The sequence below is a fragment of the Trachinotus anak genome, unplaced genomic scaffold (assembly GCF_046630095.1).
Source record: "Trachinotus anak isolate AG129_WGS33_773 ecotype Australia unplaced genomic scaffold, CSIRO_AGI_Tana_v1 ptg000008l, whole genome shotgun sequence".
In the NCBI taxonomy this organism is placed as follows: domain Eukaryota; kingdom Metazoa; phylum Chordata; class Actinopteri; order Carangiformes; family Carangidae; genus Trachinotus; species Trachinotus anak.
Window position 1 is genome coordinate 18,369,685 of NW_027273859.1, and position 19,792 is coordinate 18,389,476.

The window sequence follows — 19,792 nt, forward strand, 5'->3', positions numbered from 1 at the left end:
GAACTAGAAGGCTTCTACAACCAGCTTGTTTTATTTTTGTATGCATCCTGGGGGCACATCCAACACTACAGGCAAGGGCTGTGACCCTGTTTACATCCTTCTCTATTTTTCTTCCTGTTCACCTGCATTCTTCCTGCACCCCTCTGCCATCAAGGAGGAAGAAAAACTACTTTGACCTGACCCTGTTCAGTTTGCTTGTGTACCCCTCAACCCATTTCCATCTATATCCTATGAAATATTCAACTCCCGCCCCTCCCTTTCTACCTAATATAGAGGCCCAGAAAACGCTTTGATATCTGCATTAATACATGCTTGATATCACAGCGATGCGTGTTCTCAGCCCTTTGATAAACATATTTAAGAGATGTATGTCTTTGCCTGGTCCACATGCATTTCAGAAATCTCCTCTGAGCACCTAAATGCATTCATAAGCTACTTTCTGTCTCTCCTAACCACTCCCATTATTAATAAATGCATGATCTCACGCTGTGGCTCGGTGTGCGCATACACGTTTGTCTCTTTCATATGCTCATGAGTGTGTGTGTTTTCGGCCACCACCGGGGACCCCGCCCTGCTCATTCATATTCATCCTCGCATAATGACCAGCCGTGCCTCCGGATAGCACAGTCAAGATAAGATCAAACATTATATTCAAACAAGAGGCTGTGTTATTCATACTGTATCATACCGCACTCACTGCTCACTTCCTCATCTTTGCTCTCAATTCCTCCTCTTGCAGGGGATCAGCAAACTCAGTCTAGATTTCTGTCAGGCTGATTTAATCTCACTCAGAGTCATAACTGTGGACTGCAGCTGGTCCTGATCATGCTCTCATGATAAGAGAACATGGGGCCTTTGGCAGGTGACTGTGGCCAACTGAGTCTGTTTCATATAATTGTTCAACTCCATGCTGCGTGAGTCCATTCTTAGAGAGTTACTCAATAATGTCATTTACTAAAGGGCACATTCAATAAGCTGATGAAGTCATCCAATTCTCATTTAATAAAAGTTTAGGCAAAACTTCCAGTTGCTGGCTCTGTCCGGAGATGACAAATGCCAGATTTTTATTTCTGCCTTATTAAGAACAATTGGTTAAACATCTGATCTTGTCTTAACAACCAAAGTTTTTCAGGTTGAAACTTAATAACTGGAAAAATGTTAATTAGTTAGTCTCTAAATGAGTAAAACAAAGCAGTAAAGTTTGCTCTATAAAATGCCAGAAAATAGAGCCCATTGCAAGCTGCCAGAGCCCCATGTGATGTGGTCTAAAAATGCATATTTTGTTGGACAAACTGTCTAAAAGTTAACAATGATTAAAGAAAAAACAGCAAATGTTCATTGAAAACCTGGAACCTGGAGCTCAACAATTGTGAAAATGATTCATCAATATAAAAATTGTTGCTGTTTAAGTTTCTGTTCATTGACTGATTGTTGAAGAGATGAAAGAAGGTAGGATTGCTCTTGTATTTACACTCCCTTCTCAATTTTTCAGGTTTTCATCTGAGCGGCACAGTGACGGACCCCGCCACACCCTCGTCCCCAGAGCTTGTATGCAGTGTAAGCGTCAGCTTCGACCGCTGCAAGATCACGGCGGTAACATGCACCTGTGGAAACAAAGACATCTTCTACTGCGCCCATGTAGTGGCGCTGTCGCTTTACAGAGTACGGAAGCCCGAGCAGGTCAAACTGCACCTGCCCATCTCAGAAACCCTGTTCCAGATGAGCAGAGACCAGCTGCAGAAGTTTGTCCAGTATCTCATATCAGTTCACCACACAGAGGTGCTGCCTACCGCACAGAAACTGGCCGACGAGATTCTGTCACAGAACTCGGAGATCAACCAGGTCCACGGTGAGGAAAAGTGTGTGTGTGTGTGTGTGTGTGTGTGTCAGTGCGTGTGAAGAAGGTTGTTGCGCATGTTTAAGACCACATGATCATGTGGGTTTGTGTGTGTCTTCCTGCAGCTACATGCATACATGTATTGACTCCATGATGGAGGTAAAGTGTGGCAGGATCAATGTTACTCATTAGTGAGATCCAAACAGTAAAGGAGAGCCTGTGTGCCTTTAATCAACACTATAGACCCGTTATTTACCACTGAGAGAGAGAGAACGATACAGAGACAGAGACGAAGAGGTTAGCGGAGAGATAAAGAAAGGAGCATATCTCTTGTTATTGACGTTGTTCCTGCTGCTTTCTTTAATACAAGAGGGGAAACTGAAGGACTAACAGCACAGAGATAGAAACTTGATGGCTGCATAGGATAAGCATGGATGTGTGTTTGTGTATGAGAAATTGAGTCACACAGGAGACAGACTAGGAGGAAGAAAAACTATGAGGAGACTGAGAAAAGAAGGGAGATGTGAGAGACAGACAGAGGAAAGAACAACAGAAATCTGAGCAATAAATGAGCCAATCAGAAGGAAGAAAAGGAGAGAGATAGGTCTTCAACACAAGAGTGACAAGGTGTTTTTTTAAACATAATATTGATCTGTCACCCCTCCGTTAATATCTGTGGAAATGTAACATCAGATTGATTACACCATCTGAATTATTCCTATTCATTTAATCTGCTTGAGGGTCAGTTCAGGTGCATGCACATACTTTTACGCTTTATCAATATTAGTCTGTATTTGATATTTTTCCACGTTTTTATCTACCAGGAAACTACACTGCAGTCATTCTGAGAAATAAAAAGGCACATTGCCTCGAGTTTGGGGGAAACCATTTCAAATTCAAATGCACTCTGTCATTAAATGTTTGACTGTCAATAACACTTTCTATGATAACTAATGGATTATTTTGATTTGCTTTGAAAAATACGCACGAATAAAGTGCAGAATAAGCGGGGAAAGCATTAATGTAAGAAACTACCTGAAATTATGTCACATATATTATTTATATTGAATTACAGTTGCAGTTGTTATTCTAGTGTAATGACCAGATGACTGAGGAGCTCTGCTGTTTGTTTCTACAATCATTCCTGCTTGTACGGTAAAGAATGGGCTTAAACTGATTGTTAGAATTTCTTTCTGTTGTATGTAGTAAGTGTTACATCACCCATTTTATAATTTTTTTCATGGGTGTTCTTATAGCTTCTATATAATTGTCCAAGGTCAGTCTTTTTCTTTACCTGGCTTTTTAATGGCTAATGTTTGGTTCTTTTGTTAAGGTTAGAAAAAGGTTTAAATTGTGGTTACTGAGAATAAAGTGTGCAACAGTGAGGGTGACAGCTGAACTCAGTGGATGCTCCACATTTGAAAAGTAACCTACTGCACATATAACATATCTGTCTGTCTATATGTGTTCAGGGGCCCCGGACCCCACAGCAGGAGCCAGTGTGGATGATGAGAACTGCTGGCACCTAGATGAGGAGCAGGTTCAGGAGCAAGTCAAGCTTTTCCTCTCCCAGGGAGGATACCACGGCTCCGGCAAGCAGCTCAACCTGCTCTTCAGCAAGGTCGGGAGCCAGCAGCATTCATTTGTGCACATACAGAACATAACGGCATACATACAAAACATACCAGCCCTGACCGCCACAGGCACACTCTGCGTGTGTAGGTCCACCTATCTCTCTACAAGAGCACACAGTAAAAGTGTGTTTGCTAATAAAAATCTTCTTCTCTATAGCGCGCACGCTATTCTCTTGTATTCCTGTATGAAAAGAGGCAAAGTAATCCCAGACAAAACAACTTACATATATCGGCACATGCATTAAATCGCAAGCTCTGTCTTAGCTACAGCTAATTGCAGAAGGTAAAGTCTAAGATAAAGAGAGAGAAAGAGGTATAGAAAGAGGAAAGCTTTGCTTCTCTCTACCCACGATTAAATGATTGCATGAGGGGCGTGTGGTTCTCTCTCTTCTGCCTGGTATTACTGTAGCAGAGTTAGGCCAGCATTAATGTGCTGTATGCTATGTAAAGACTGCAAGCCAAGGCCATTATCATCCACCCTGCCCAGCTTTTAGAAGGTCTCTCTGCTTCATGCTCTTTGATGCCTGTTATATCCTTTTCAGCACACACACACACACACACACACACACACACACACTGAGAGTCATGTACACGCTCGAATGTACATAGAGCTGCCCTCAAATCACAAAGACTTCTACTGTATATGCATTTGTGTATGTAAGTGTTCCTGTGACTCAGGCTTTCTTCATGTGTGACAGAAAAAACACTATTAAGAATCACAGTTTTCAATCTTTTTATCGCTTTTCACTGAAAAATATCCAGAATTCTTAAAAGTAGCAGATCTGTTTAAACCAATGTTTACTTGGATTTTTATATCCCCATACACCCAAGAGTTGTGTTTCTTGCTGCAAGATGATGCTGACCACTAAAGTTTACAATAAGCGAGTTCCCCTTGCGATTAGAACAGCAAAGAAAATCCTCCACTAAGAGAAAATAAGGAGAAAATGGTGATGGACATGCACCAGCAAAAAAAAGACATAGTTAAACTACTGAGTGGTTGCAACACAAGTCAACTTTCTATAATTCTATTTTGAAAAGCAGAACAGTAAGAATTGAAGATATTCAGCCTTCAAGTACAATGTACCTCGTTCTGCATTTTATGTAATTGAATTGAATTTCAATGTGACAGTCTGACTTCTGGAGAATATTTCTCAAATGAAACCACAAAACTACTCAGAGAACCTGACACTAGTTTGAATGGTCGTCAAGATTTGGGGGAAAAAAAAGACAAGGACCGGTGTCAACAAAATTTGAGAGAAAGCTATGACAGACTGAGAGGAAGGATTTGAGCGAACATTAGTGGTTACAGTCGCTCGCTGAGAAGGAGAGAGAACAGTACAGAGACATGTTCATTGAACATGGAAGTTAAATGTTAGACAACGACCTCGAAATACAAAGACCACTGCCCAGCATGAGCTGCTGACAACATTTTCTATAGACATACATTAACTGTTAGATAGATATAACCCTAGCAAATGGATAAACATATTCAGGCAGTGCTGTCTGAGAGGTGTATGGACTTTTTTTCCATTCAGTTCAATTCAAAGCAACTCACCACCCAGATCAGCAGCTCACACACAAGAGATAGGAAAAGATCCAACATATGGTATTGAGTAATCTTAAAATATGTTTATGTTGACGAGGTAATAAATACATGAATAAAATAGAGACATCTAGATACAGATACGGATAAATTTAGATACCTAAAAACAATCCAAAAGATACACAAACAAACAAAGTCTAAATACACAGTCTATTTTTTTTTCAATGTGCAAAATTTGTGTGCATCTGTCATTTGTTTGTGCGGCCCACTGCAGTCCTGCATGTCTCGTCTGTAAATTGTGAGAGCTGTTTGTTGGTGTGTCTCTGTATTACTGCGCGTGCTTAGTGTGTTCGTAGCTCTGTGTGCATCCGTTTGTGTAAACCACGCTGGTGTGCGGGCCCGTACGTAACTGTCCTCCCTGTCCCCTCCTCTCTCCTCCTGTAGGTGAGGGAGATGCTGAAGATGCGTGACTCCAACGGAGCGAGGATGTTAACACTGATCACAGAACAGTTCATGGCCGACCCTCGGCTCGCACTGTGGAGACAGCAGGGCACCACCATGACCGACAAGTACAGACAGCTCTGGGATGAGCTGGGTAAGGGGGAAAAACACACCACACACACACACGCACGCACACACACATACACACACACACACCAGTTGTCCTTACAAATGTGTGCAGGCACAGACAGATTTAGCAAGGTGGGGGATCGAACACAGACATTGGCACATAGGCGCACACACACACACACACACACACACACACACACACACGTTTTTTCCTCCTTGTTTATTTGTCCTTTGTTTCTAAAACAGCCCACACAGACACACACTCTCAGACGCACACGCATCACTGACGGTCCGGTTTCTTCCTTATACTGTGAACGTAGGTTTTGCAGCTCAGCAGGAGCGTCTTGGTGAATTGCAAGCTGTTTAACGCCGCACATCACGCCCCATCAAAACAACAAATATTGTGACCCCCGTTATGTTTTCCAACACAGCGCATTATGTGAGTCGATGTGACAGAGTGCTGCTCGCTATCGCAGCCGTTTGGTTTGAAGAAAGTGTGTAGTTCCTCTGACAGACGTGCTGTACCTACAGCAAAATACTTCCTCACAAACCACAAAACCAGCAAGCCCATCACCAGGACAGCAGTCGTGTTGTCTCCCGTCTTTGTTGTTTCCCTCTAATGTCTTGGCTGCTGCTGCTGCTGCTGCTGCTGCTGTTGTTGACGATGATGTTCGTTTTCTCCCTTTGGTCTTGTTCTGCACTTTGTGAGGACAGCGCAGTGATCTCATCTGTTTCAATCCCACGTATTTTTGGAAGTGTGTGTACGGTCTCTTTGAAGTCCACACTTCAAACCCTTCTTCCCAAGTCCTTATCACTCCCCCTGATGTGTGGTGAATGCTGCCTCTCGGCGCCACTCTCTCTCTCTCTCTCTCTCTCTCTCTCTCTCTCTCTCTCTCTCTCTCCCTCTCCCCCTCTTTTGTCTTTCTCCTCTTTGAGCCGCAGCTACTCCTCTCCTCCAGACACAAAGCCATGCCTCATTCACTTGTCCTCACCCATGTCTCCTCGTCCAAATCATCTCCGCTCCCTATTTCATTTTCTACTTCCTTTTTTTTCCGCCTCTCCCTCTGTTCTGCACCTTTTGTATTCTTTTTCTCCCTTCATGTTCTGTCTCTGTCCTTGTCTTCGTCCTTCCTCCCAAACTCTCTCTGCCTTTACACACATGCATACGTACAACACAATCACACACACACACACACACTGAGTGTACACATCTCCAGCAGTCTTGAGAGTAAAATCCCTGAATGTGCTTGCCTCCTTGGAGACGTAGCCACTTTTCATATTCTGTTTGTTCCAATTTACTCCAAAATGATATGTGTGCAGTCAGCATTGCCTCGGGACTAGTTAAGTTCTCTGTTTTCACAGAGTTTTGTATTCCAGTGCAAGATGGCGGCAGCGTAGAAAATGCGCTCCAAAAGAAAAAGAACTAATGTTATGATGTTGCCCGTCTTTGAAAACTGGCTTGAGCTTTCATGATCTTGCATGATAACTATAGTTGTTTTAAATATCAAAAAAAGGACCTTCCTGCATTGCCTGAGTCATCGCTTACGTCACTGTCACACATTGGGAAGTAGGGCAGGTAACTGAAATGTGCGTATGTTGATGTTTGTGTGTGTGTGTGTCCAGGGGCCCTTTGGATGTGCATCGTACTGAACCCGCACTGTAAACCAGAGCAGAAGTCATCATGGCTGCGCCAGCTGCGCAGATGGAACAGCGTGGACGTCTGCCCCTGGGAGGATGGTAACCACGGCAACGAGCTGCCCAACCTCACCCACTCACTGCCTCAGGGTGCCCATGGCAACCAAGGTCAGAGATTGACAAGTTTTGTATGTCTGTCAATAACGTCTTTAGTTTGCGGTAACGTATCTCACAGTTGTTAAGGTCAGAGGTGATGATGTAGCATTTGAAAGCATCAGTATTGAAGCCTCTGCCTCCGGTGTGGGGAATATTTCCTGTTCACCTAAAGAATCATTCTACACGCATTTCTTTTGTTTTGTTTAAAAGTTGTTTTTCCATGTAGCACATTCACCCTGAAAGCTTCACTTTATTCCTTTAAAACATCACGGCACATTTTCTATGGCGTAGAAGCCAGTTCTTCTAGGTGATGGATATGTTTGTTTGTAGTAATTCATCTTAATACTCAAAAATTTTGATGATATTAAGAAGTATTTACAAAGCTGCCAAATGACCATGCATGTCTCCCCTACCTGCCTTTTGCTCAATTCATGATCAGACATTAAAATCCTCTTCCTCCTTGGTCTTCCTCTGCAGAGATGCGCCCCCACAGGACTGTGTTCACACGGGCCATTGAGGCCTGTGACCTGCACTGGCAGGACCGACACCTCCAGCACATTATCGCCAGTGACCTCTATGCCAACTACTGTTACCATGACAACCAGGAGGGTTCCCTCTTTGACTCACGTGGCTGGCCTTTGTGGCACGGTGAGTCTATGTGTATATACGTGTTTGTGTATGTGAGTGCGCGTGTCAGATTATGTGGGATTGATCATTTACAGTATCCAATGAGAGAATATTGGGGTTTGAACTTTGCCTTTTTTCTCAGAACATGTCCCGACGGCCTGTGCCAGGGTGGATGCTCTGCGTTCACACGGTTACCCAAGAGAAGCCCTCCGACTGGCCATCGCTGTGGTGAACACGTTACGACGGCAACAACAGAGGCAACTGGAGCACTTCCGCAGGCACAAGAAAGGTGAAGCTAATTTCTTTTTTAGTTTTCAGAATGTAAATTAGCAATCTTACATCCACAAATTAATTAATCATGCATATAAACAACACCAGCATACATCATCTCATATTATTACTCTATAACATCACCTTAAAAATGAAAGCATGAAGAGAAAAGAGAAGGAGAAGTTGCCAGTGGCAAAGAGAATAAATGTTGTGTGGCTGTTAAAATGTTTCTTTTGATTTTTTCAGTTATTGATATTATTCATTTCATTTGATTTAAGAGCGTGTTCATTTTCCTGGTACAGGTTTTTGGAAGTTGTGTATATACAGTATACGTGTGTGTTGTGTGTCTCTGTTAACTTTATCTGCTCTGTCTTGTCTCAGAGTTGCTCCACAAAGGCCATACCTCCATAACCAACATGGAGGGCTGGGTGGGACACCCCCTGGATCCTATCGGGACCCTGTTCAGCACCCTGACAGAGTCAGGACGAGTGGGAGAGGAGGGCTCCAACATCTGCTTAGACCTCTCAGGTACTGCTCTAGAATTAGTATCCTGAATACAACAAATTTGCACAGAAACTTAAATATGGGTCTGGCTCTATGGCAGCATATGAAACAAATTAAAAAGATAATAATGTATGTTTTGTGTGTGGTTTCTCATTACCACATACTTGTACTATATGATTTGTATATGATATATATGACATTTGCTGTATAATAACATGTATGCACAAGTAACATAACAACCACATACAAAACAATACTATAATGTAGCATGATACAAAACAAGCACAGCTATAATCATGAAAATATGCAAACATTTGTGTATTTATACACAGATGTTTATAAAAATTTTTATGTTTCACTATGCTGTATGTTATTCCTAGTGATTGATTCGTAATTTGGGATAACAAAATACGTGATGTACACTCACATCGCTTGCCTTGTTGACTACAGTGGAGTAATTAGTTAGTTATATGTAGCCACATAATAATGTCTTAGAGTTAGATTAGAATACTGTTGTCGGGAAGCAGAGTTTAAATGCAGATTCACCGTCTGTCTCTTTTTCTTATCTTGTAAAGCCTCCTCTCATATTTGTTAAATTCTCCTCTCCTACACTCCACGATCGCTCGGTCCCTCATTGCCTCCTCTGCTCACAGAAATAGCCCTCTCCTATGAGGCAGAGAAGTGAACAGAGGAATGCTCCTGAGGCGCTGATCTTTATTTTGGATCGTTGTTGGCTTCAGACCTCTACTTTGTGACTGACACATTGGTTTTCCATAAGAGACAGTTGGGCACTTCATGAGAACTCACTTCCTTTGTTTTAACTCTCTTTCTCTTCATCTGTCTCTGTTTTTTTTCGCTTCCCTTTCTTCTCCACAGACTGCTCCAGTGTTGTAAGCCGAGCAGACCTCCAGCGAATGCCTGTGCAGCGATTGCTGGGAGACGGCGAATCGTATGTGGCGCTCGCAGTGGAGACGGCTCTGATTGGCTTAGGCCAGCAGCGGGTGATGCCTGACGGGCTGTACGCTCAAGAAAAGGTGTGTCGCAATGAAGAGCAGCTATTGGCCAAGCTGCAAGAAGTGGAACTGGACGACTCTCTGGTCAAAATCTTCCGTAAACAGGCCGTCTTTCTGCTAGAGGGTGAGGGAGCTAACGGATTCTATTTCACCCCTATTCTCCCTTTAATTTACGACACCTCCCATTCTCCACACATATACATAGACATACCTCCTCACACTGGAAAAAAAAACACATTGGACTCTGTCTCACTATTTATTATCCTTTCATTTTGTGGTGCAAACAGAGGCTGGGCTGCCCTGGGCCAGACCAAAATGAGCTCTTTACACAGTAACACCAGGGGTATTGTGTCAGCACACACATGCACGCACACGGAACAGTGTGTACATTTACAGGACTGGAGCTGGAGCAGAATGGGGCCTGGTTATGGGAAAGGGAGGAGGAGGAGGATGGAGGTGGTACATCCTGAAAGGCCTGGCCCAGTCAATCTCCTTTCCAGTCCCCACCCAAACCCCAGCCCTGCCTCGGCCCCCGGCACGACCACCCACCTCTGGCTCCGTTACTAATAGAACGCCAGGCTCCGAGGCCTCTGCGGGCCCCTGGAGGCTTCAGCCGCGCCACTGTGTGATGTGGTCTGTGGCTTAGGAGCCTGTTGGGGTTTAAAATAACCCACCAGAGACAAGGGGAAGTGCAGGAAGAGGGGGAGGGAAGGGAGCAAGTGTGAGGCCAAGTCTGCACACACGACCATATGGTTTTTGACGTCACGGTTTGTTTTAATGCTGCGTGGCTTTGCCTCTTCCTGGCTAGAAGGGATAGACCATATAAGCCACTCCTCGACACACAATAGAAAAACCATGATTCAGTATACAACAAAATGAAAATATACTTATTGGCAAATGTGTATTTATATTGTCTATACCATAAAATTCATTGACTTTGTGTGTGTGTATTTGTTTTGTGTGTTTTTCAAACAGCTGGTCCGTACTCTGGCCTTGGAGAGATCGTCCACAGAGAGAGTGTTCCCATGCACACCTTCGCCCGCTATCTCTTCACCTCTCTCCTACCTCACGACGCTGAACTGGCGTACAAAATTGCACTGAGAGCCATGCGGTATGTCGCTTAAGTTTGTGTGTGCTTGCGTGTTGCTGTAAACACGTCAAAGCCTTGTAAATCAAACTTAATTGATTTTTCATTTGAAGAATTAATTGCTGACCTTTGGTTAAAAAAAAAAATCCTTCCATGTTTGGGCTAATGGAGGCTTTTAAAAAACCACTAACGTCCTGAAACAGGGGGATCACATTTAGATTTGTCCAGATTCCATCTCTAAAACTTATAAAAATGTTTGATGTTGTAATGGCTCCTGTTAAAGTAACTGACCTAACCATTGCAAGATAACATAGTGATCTCTCTGCATGCTGTCCTCCAGCTCTAAAGTCAGTCATTGTGGCTGATCTCTCTATATTAAGCTCCTGTGTGTATTCATCTGTGGACAATGTGTACATGTGTATGTGTGTTAATCAGTCTGCGCTGCTGTTTTGATGTTGTGACTAGTGGGAGCTGGATCAGTGAATATTAATTACATTAATGAGAGTGTAATTAGTGTGGCTGTAATGAGGAGGAAGCACACACACACACACACACACAAACACACACATATACACATGCAGGGCCAGCAGGGAGAGGGCAGTGTTGGGAAGATGTTTGTTATGTTTCTACAAAGCTTAGCCTCTCTGAGTCCATCGCTGCAGAAACCGGCAAACGATTCATGAGCGGATGAGGAGCGAGTTTTTACTTGCACCATCTTGTGTCTCAGTTGGACAAGCAGAGAACAAAAGGACAACAATCACACCTTCCCATAGTTAAACCAGTTAGGAGCAATCAGGAACTGAAATAACATGCTTCCAAAACCAAAACAACATGGCTGGATTTCTCATCGAGGGGTCGTGTGGTTTCAAAGTTGCACATCCAGCCGCTGTGTGTCCCCTCCTTGCCTCTAAATCCACGTCCCAAACCTGTTTTTCCTGAGTCAGCCACTCCCCACCATCCCTTGCCACTTCCCTTCACCTTCCCCGTTTCCTCCCCTCACCTCCTTCATCCTCCCTCCTGTGGCGTGAAACTGGCGATTTAGAATAATATGGCCACTTATGGGTGCTCCTGGGAGCCAGGGGTGTCTACTCAGCACATAATGAATGTGTGTAATGTAGCGTAGTGTAATATGATAGCATATACCTCCCCGCTCCCACGGGACGGCGGACAGTTAAATATAGAGGAGGAGGTAAAGGAACCAGGGTTATTTTAATGAACCCATTATAACACTATTATTGATACAAGGAGAGAAAGAAAGTCTAGCTCTCTCTCTCTCTTTCTCATTTACAGACACATACTTTTTCACTTTCCACTTGCTTTCTCTATTTGTCTTTTCCTTCACAGTTGCTCTTAAAGCGACTTTTTTTCTAAATGAGAGGAAGTCAGACTGCCTCCATACACAAACACGGCTCCAGTAGAGTATTTTAAAGTGTGTGCATGTGTGTGTTTATGTGCCATGGGTGAGGTTAATTAAAGTGTGTGAGAGCAGCATATGCCGTGCGATGGCTTGGTGTGAGCAGCCAACACAAAAACAGAGGAGCTGCCTACTGGTTCACGGGCTGCCCAGAATTTGACTATAGCTACAGAAGAAGCAGCTCGCTGCCTCTCCAGAGACTGTCCTTATCTCAGCTCTTTGGAAGCCAAAGAGACAAATCCCAGCCGCCTGTTATCATATGAGATTTCCATATGAGATTCGACTCTTCCAATGCTAATGAATCTAGATCCTCACTATAATCCACAACCTTTGATCCTCTGCATAATCCATAATCTTTGAATATACCGCACTGTATATCATAACTTCAGTCTGAGGCTGTTGTAAGACAGTGATATGCCAGTGACACTCACAGGTTGCTGACATCTTTTTTTCTTTAAGTTAGGGTCAAACTGTGTCGTAGATGTCCCCTGTAAATACAATATTCTCTTTTCAACATTTCATCAATAAAAGCAAGACTTTCAAATTGAGATGCTGGGAATCCGTAGTTGCAGTAGTGGAGAAAATATTCAGATTATCAAGGATAAGTAGCACTACAATATGAACATTTTAAAGTAAAAGTACACAAGTACTGACAACAAAATGTATCAAATGTAGAAGTACTCCTAACAGCCCTTTGGAGTCATCTATAGATAGATTTTTGCATAGCTTGTATTGATGCATAGCAGCATTGTGCTGTTGTTGTATTGACTGTGGTGAAGACAATAGTGCATCATATTTCATAAGATTATCATATGATTTTTTTTTGAAGAACCACAATCTGAAAAGTTACTATAGATATCAAATATATAAAGTGGATTAAAAACAACAGTAACCATGTACTGTTGTTCTCAGGGGAGTTGTATTCTGTATAATGCGGTTCTACTATCAAGTAGCATAGAGATGAAGATTGCACTTAACTACAATAGTCCTTAAATAAATGTGTTTCGTTCTTTGGTGTTCAAACACCATCACCATCACTACAAATCCTATAGCCTTGGTTTCCTAAATTACTGACAAGTGTAGACTGTGGATGTAGAGAATTTCACCTGACTGTGATGACACTCTGATGAGTTAGATCCCGCGCGTCAACCAAAGCAGATGTCATTTCAAGAATCCTAGGCACTCAAGAGTTGTGAACTAAAAGTTGGGGTAACCCCTTTAGGTCACGTATGACTTGATCCCTCCTGTCAGGCATCTTGAAGGTTTCCAAGACATTTGTGTATAGAGTGGAGGTCGTCCTGCGGATGTGTCGCCTAGCTGATAGATGTGTGCTTGATAGATTATGAAAGTGAAGGGTGTTTACAGTCAGAGGGGGGAAGGAGCGTGAGCTGGAGAGGTCAGTAGTCATGGTGATGCTGACCAGAAACCCAAAGGGCCCCGGGATTTAGGTAAAACCTGGCGGGGCTGCTTTTTATCAACGTCTGACTCTTTCTTCTTCTCTTTCACTTGCTAAACATTTTGTTCTTTCTATATGGGTATTTGAATGTGACACGGTGAAATTCAGTTATTATTCATCTCACTGTTCCATCAACAATCCTCCCGATGTACTAAAGCTACAACACAGGAGTTGTTTTTGACTATCTGATTACTCATCTGTGTGTCCTCACCACATGCCCCCTTGCAGACTCCCTCCACACCACCGTCCTTGAATATTTCTGGTGCGATAAGTTTGCCTTTCAGCTGTGACAGGGTGCTACAGTTCCACAGGACCCGTTTGACACCTGAGCTGCCCCCCGCCCCCTCCTCACTGCCTCACACAGGGGCTGATTGCCTCTTCCAGCTCACTCTGCTAGTATTTTAAATATCATTGATGTTGCACATTTAAATCCAGCCATGGCAGTGCTGTAAAGAAATATGAGTTTAATTTGGTGTTTTAAGCACACTTGACATTGGACTTAGTGTTTGTATAGTGTTATTGGGCGGAGAAGATGACCGTGTTTATTGCCGGTGCGCACCATTTTGCAGTAGTTTAAAAGGTGTTCAATGGGAATGCACCTGTGGCAGGAAATTCACTGTACTTTGTGGTTGGATTGAATGCCTCAGAGCAGGCCATGAGGATTTTTTTCATCATTTATGTTTTTTGTTTCTCATGGAACAATAGCCCAGTATGGATTTTCTTCCTAACATTTTGAGGAGGTTATTTTTCAGCAGGCCAGGCCTCTCAAGCTCCCATCCAATGGAGGCCTCTGGCTCTCTGGTGAAAACCAAACAAAGACAGGAATGTTGATGAGGCCTCCATCTTTACCCAGGGCCCTCTTTTTTTTTTTTTTTTTTTTTTTGCTTTGCTACACCCCAGGAATCTTCCAGAAGGCCCCAGTGTGGTGGAAGCTTTTAGCAGCTCTTTAGATGTATGCAGAGTGAACCCGGCTGTTGCTAGGGCTTCCAAACATCTCCATTTTACACCAAGTGTGAGTGTTCACACTCGCATGCATCTCGACTGGGTCTTTGTCACCTTCTCTCTCTCAGAGACGAGCCCCGATTGTGCCCTCTTGGGCAAAGCAGAGCAAAGAAGGCTGTTTTTGTACATGCCTTCACTCAGGTGGCAACAGTATCACACGCACTCTGCTCTGAAATTGAAACTGGCATTTAGCATCAGATAGCTTTTACTGGGCTGCTTTGATGTGTTTAAAAAAGGGCAGGTGTGTGTGTGTGTGTGTGTGTCTGTGTCTATCTGAGCATGTGGGTGCCTGTGTGTGTATGTGTGTGCGCGCGCTGGCTCTCTTCATTCATGTGTGTCGGTATTTGTTTGATGTGTGTCCAGCCTTACGGGGATGGAAGGTGAATTCCCTAATTTCCCCGTGGACTCAATTAGCTTTGTGATTGGCTGAGAGAAGGCCAGGTTGTCTTCTGAAGGAAAGAAGACCTTTGAAACTGAGGTGGTAGTGGAGGGAAGAGAAGTGAAGCAGAATAGGAGATGAGCTGGCCACAGTGGTAATGGTGGTAGTGCTCGTGGTGCTGGTGAAGACTTGGCCCTGTCAGTATTATTATAATGAGTGAGAGAAACTAGTGAAGCTCCTTCATCCTCTAGCAGGTGTTGCACAGCTCTGAGTTCATTATGACCAATTAGAGTGAAGAAAATACTAATTATACCTTGGTTTCTAGGTGATTAAATAGTAGGTTGCAAGTGAATTGCAGGGATAGGTTGACTGTAATCCCCCTGTGATCACTGAAGTCATTTTCATTTTGAAGTCACTTTCAGTCTGTACAGTATTTCTGTCTGTCTGCTTTTAACTGTCTGAAGAAAGAAATGGTCTCACTGTGATGTTGATGATTCAGGTCCTCCAGTCCATTTCTGTTCCACTCTTTTTCATCCCAACATTATAGATAGATAATAAGGATTAAAAGTACTAAAACGTAATATTTTCTTTTACGTTATTACATTGAATTGAGGTAAATTGTTTTGTGGAGAGTAGTATTACTTGGGTATCATCTTCTGTGTCTGTTTCTCCATCAGGTTGCCGGTGTTGGAGTCAACAGCCTCGTCTGGTGACCTGTCGCGACCCCACCACATCGTGTCCGTGGTGCCCAACCGCTACCCACGCTGGTTCACCCTGAGCCACATAGAGTCTCAGCAGTGTGAGCTGGCCTCCACCATGCTCACTGCTGCCAAAGGTGCAGATATAGTCACAGTGACTGATATAAACACATACTGTACACAGCATAAGGTCTATGCTGATAACTCTCAGATAGTATCAGCCACACACACAAACACACGCACACACATAAATAAATACAAGCAGTGATCGCTATGCTGTTCTAAAACACTCCTGTGTTTTTCGTATATCCCTTCTAGGTGACAGTCGCAGGCTGGAGACAGTCCTGGAGTCCATCCAGAAAAACATCCACTCCTCGTCTCACATCTTCAAACTGGCACAGGACGCGTTCAAGATCGCCACCCTGATGGACAGCCTGCCTGACATCACACTTCTCAAAGTCTCTCTGGAGCTGGGGCTGCAGGTACACCAACACACCCACATTGTTTGTCAATAATGGGTTACACTGTGTATGTATTGGTTCCTTTTTAGAAGGCTGTCAGGTCAGGTCGTGAATTTTTGTACACGTTTGTACATCAGGCATCAAAACTTAAGTCTGAAGGCAAATGAGAACCAAAACCAAACAAATGTCTGGTATTACATTCAGTATGTTTAATATTCTACTCATCACAAGCCCCTATAAGCCTTACAGTTTCTCTCTGTAAGATTCTTTGAATTCTTAATATTTCTCCCACTAATTCTTATATTTCTGCAGTGAAAGATTTGATCATTTTTCAGCAGAAAAAGCTCACAGCTCTTGAGGATGAAATCTACTGTGTGTGCCGCAATGGTTCAGTTATGTAGAAATCTGTTGGGTCCATGGAAGTGCTTTACTCTGGTGTAGATAAAATCTAATTTAAAAAAAAAAGCTGTGGTGGCTTTATCATCATGGAATATGGGAAAATCAGAGGGAAGGGTATTTGCACTATAGGGTGCCCTTGTTCCTATATAATGACTCCATATTCCATGGCCATTATACAACCACGCAGAGCAATCAGTAGACCTCATGACTCCCATGAGATGTCTATTATACCATTGCAGATTGAGCTCTGTGTATACTTTAGATCTTTGAAAACCTAAACATGTCTGGATGTTGGAAAACAGGTTGAAGATGACTCAAAGTACCACATTACTTTTTCCTTGCTAGGGGTCTATGCTTTGTGTACCTGGGAGATTTTGAGGCCCGAGACATTTTTAGCTGCAACTGCTCCTTACATTTTATGAGTTTATATTTATTTATATTTTACTCTCGCCACTGTAAAAATTATTTATGTTTTTTTGAAACTAGTTTATTTTGCTCCAGAAACTCACAAACTGAAGTGATCGTTAACTTGGTTAAAATCTGGCACTTCATTGTTTGTCTGGTACAACATTTTGATGCAATTTCCAATGCACACATGCCTTATTTTGATTTTTCACTTTGTAAAGTTTATTTTGTGCTTGGATTTTGGTATGGTAATATGGTAAGAAGAATTGTTTTATTGTTTTAGTCTTTCTACCTTGACATTTTTCAAGCAAGTCTTGGAAAGACTGCATACCTAGTAATGTCCCCATACCTTCCATTATTATTTACTTTGAAGGTTAGTTTGAGGATTTGTCATCCTCATGTTTGCTGTGCCCCTCAGCCAGTTAGAAAATACAAAAGAGAAGTGAAGTAGAAAAGTTTGTTATTGAAAATGTAATACAGTCTTGCACTTCTGCAGCTATACTGTTGAAGAACCAGTTGAATTAGGTAACACAAATATTTAAAACAGCCTTCAGATGAAATGGTAGAGATATTTGAGTCTCCTTGTGCAATTTTTTACAAGGTAGATAATTTAATGTTGAAAGTTTTTCCTCTTCAACTCACCTCTCATTCCCCCTGCACCACCCTTTACCCTCTTCCTCAGGTGATGAGAATAACTCTGTCCACATTAAACTGGAGAAGGAGAGAGATGGTGCGCTGGTTAGTCACATGTGCCACTGAAGTGGGTAAGTCACCTCGGCGAGTTGACTGATTTTGTTTGGTTGTGTTAAGATATACTCGATATCCAGGTTTTGCGTTTTTTATGCTCCAGTTTTCTGTTCCTTTCTGTTCATTCTGTCCTCTTTGTGTCCCTCAGGTGTGTACGCACTGGACAGCATCATGCAGAGCTGGTTCACCCTCTTCACCCCCACGGAAGCCACCAGTATCGTGGCAACCACTGTCATGTCCAACAGCACTATCGTCCGCCTCCACCTGGACTGCCACCAGCAGGAGAACCTGGCTTCTTCCGCCCGCACCCTCGCCCTGCAGTGTGCCATGAAGGACCCCCAGAACTGCGCCCTCTCTGCTCTTACACTCTGTGAAAAGGACCACATTGCCTTCGAGACAGCCTACCAGATTGTACTGGATGCGGCGGCGACAGGGATGAGCTACACACAGCTGTTCACTATAGCACGCTACATGGAACACCGCGGTTACCCAATGAGAGCGTATAAGCTGGCGACGTTAGCTATGGCTCATCTGAACCTCAGTTACAACCAGGACACACACCCGGCCATCAACGATGTGCTGTGGGCCTGCGCCCTCAGCCACTCGCTGGGGAAGAACGAGTTGGCTGCTGTTATTCCCCTGGTGGTCAAGAGCGTGAAGTGCGCCACCGTGCTCTCGGACATTTTGCGGCGGTGCACGCTGACCACGCCGGGCATGGTGTCGGCGCTGCACAGCCGCAGGAACTCTGGGAAACTGATGTCCCTGGACAAGGCGCCACTCAGGCAGCTGCTGGACGCAACCATCGGGGCCTACATCAACACCACACACTCGCGGCTCACACACATCAGCCCGCGCCACTACAGCGAATTCATCGAGTTCCTGGGGAAAGCCCGGGAGACTTTCATGATGGCTCACGACGGACACATCCAGTTCACGCAGTTCATAGACAACCTGAAACAGATCTACAAGGGCAAAAAGAAACTTATGATGCTGGTGAGGGAGAGGTTTGGCTGAGGTTGAGGCTGGGGGTCACCAAAAGCTCCCCTCCCCACTCTAGTACTTTTCTATTAACTTGAGTCTGCCTTTTGAACTTCTTTTGGACTTATAAAATAGACAAGTAAAAAAGAGGGATGTGACTTGTAGAATGAAGCAAAAAGAGAAAGGAAAAGATGACAAAAAAATCAACAGAGCCACACGCGGTATTATTGTTCTTGCTGTTGTTATTGTTATAAACATCATTACTATTATTATTATTAATAATATTATTACTACTATGTGTACAGAAGTGTTTTTATTTTTCAGAAGAGAGGAAATTTGTCACGTTGTGAATGTTGTGTGTATTTCTCTACATGTGTGCGAGAGGAAAATGAAAAGTGAAATGGCTTTTTTAAAATTTTTGTTCCTTTAATTTTATGATTTAAAACATCTTTTTTCCCTTTTTCAGTGTATATTGAGTTATATGTTGTCAAGTGGCTGAAGCCCTTCTACAATAGCGCTCATGTTAAAAACAAAACAAAACAAAAAAAAAAAAAGAAGAAGAAGAAAAAAATGTCTCGGCATCCTCAAAGAGAAACTAAGGCTTTAAACCACACAGAGCACCTCCCTCTGTCTAGGCCCTCACCGGGGGGCGCTGGGCAGCACTGCACAGCTCGGCTCAGCTCGGCTCGGCTCGGCACGGCACAGCTTGGTTTAGCACTGACAGAAAGCCGCCATCAGCATTTCTCCAGACACAGCAGTAGCAGCAGCAGCAGCACTTGAGCAGCCATTAGTTTTCTCTGGGTCCCAGACATTAGCTTCATTACACACAACAATGCTCTTAGCTAACTCGTGTTGTTGTTATTGTCGAAATCTCACCCGCCTCCATAGTGAGTACCTGTTTTACCTGTTTCACACAGGACAGTGTGCAGGCACCACAGTGATGGCACATTAGACAAAGATAATGAGTATTAATGTTA

The 19,792-nt window shown here is 43.4% G+C and overlaps 1 protein-coding gene across 1 annotated transcript in view; it reads left to right on the forward strand.

The window, feature by feature from the left end:
* The window catches only part of LOC139624244 (zinc finger SWIM domain-containing protein 6-like), a 41,442-nt gene extending 22,424 nt beyond the window's left edge, over positions 1-19,018 (forward strand). Inside the window, exons 2-14 of the mRNA XM_071483214.1 lie at positions 1,493-1,849; positions 3,310-3,458; positions 5,459-5,609; positions 7,208-7,387; positions 7,853-8,023; positions 8,145-8,291; positions 8,654-8,800; positions 9,653-9,913; positions 10,765-10,900; positions 15,805-15,962; positions 16,144-16,307; positions 17,773-17,854; positions 17,986-19,018. Of these exons, the coding sequence (XP_071339315.1) occupies positions 1,493-1,849; positions 3,310-3,458; positions 5,459-5,609; positions 7,208-7,387; positions 7,853-8,023; positions 8,145-8,291; positions 8,654-8,800; positions 9,653-9,913; positions 10,765-10,900; positions 15,805-15,962; positions 16,144-16,307; positions 17,773-17,854; positions 17,986-18,851 (2,969 nt within the window). The 3' untranslated portion in view covers positions 18,852-19,018. The remainder of the gene's footprint in view (positions 1-1,492; positions 1,850-3,309; positions 3,459-5,458; positions 5,610-7,207; positions 7,388-7,852; positions 8,024-8,144; positions 8,292-8,653; positions 8,801-9,652; positions 9,914-10,764; positions 10,901-15,804; positions 15,963-16,143; positions 16,308-17,772; positions 17,855-17,985) is intronic.
* The last annotated feature ends 774 nt before the right edge of the window (positions 19,019-19,792 follow it).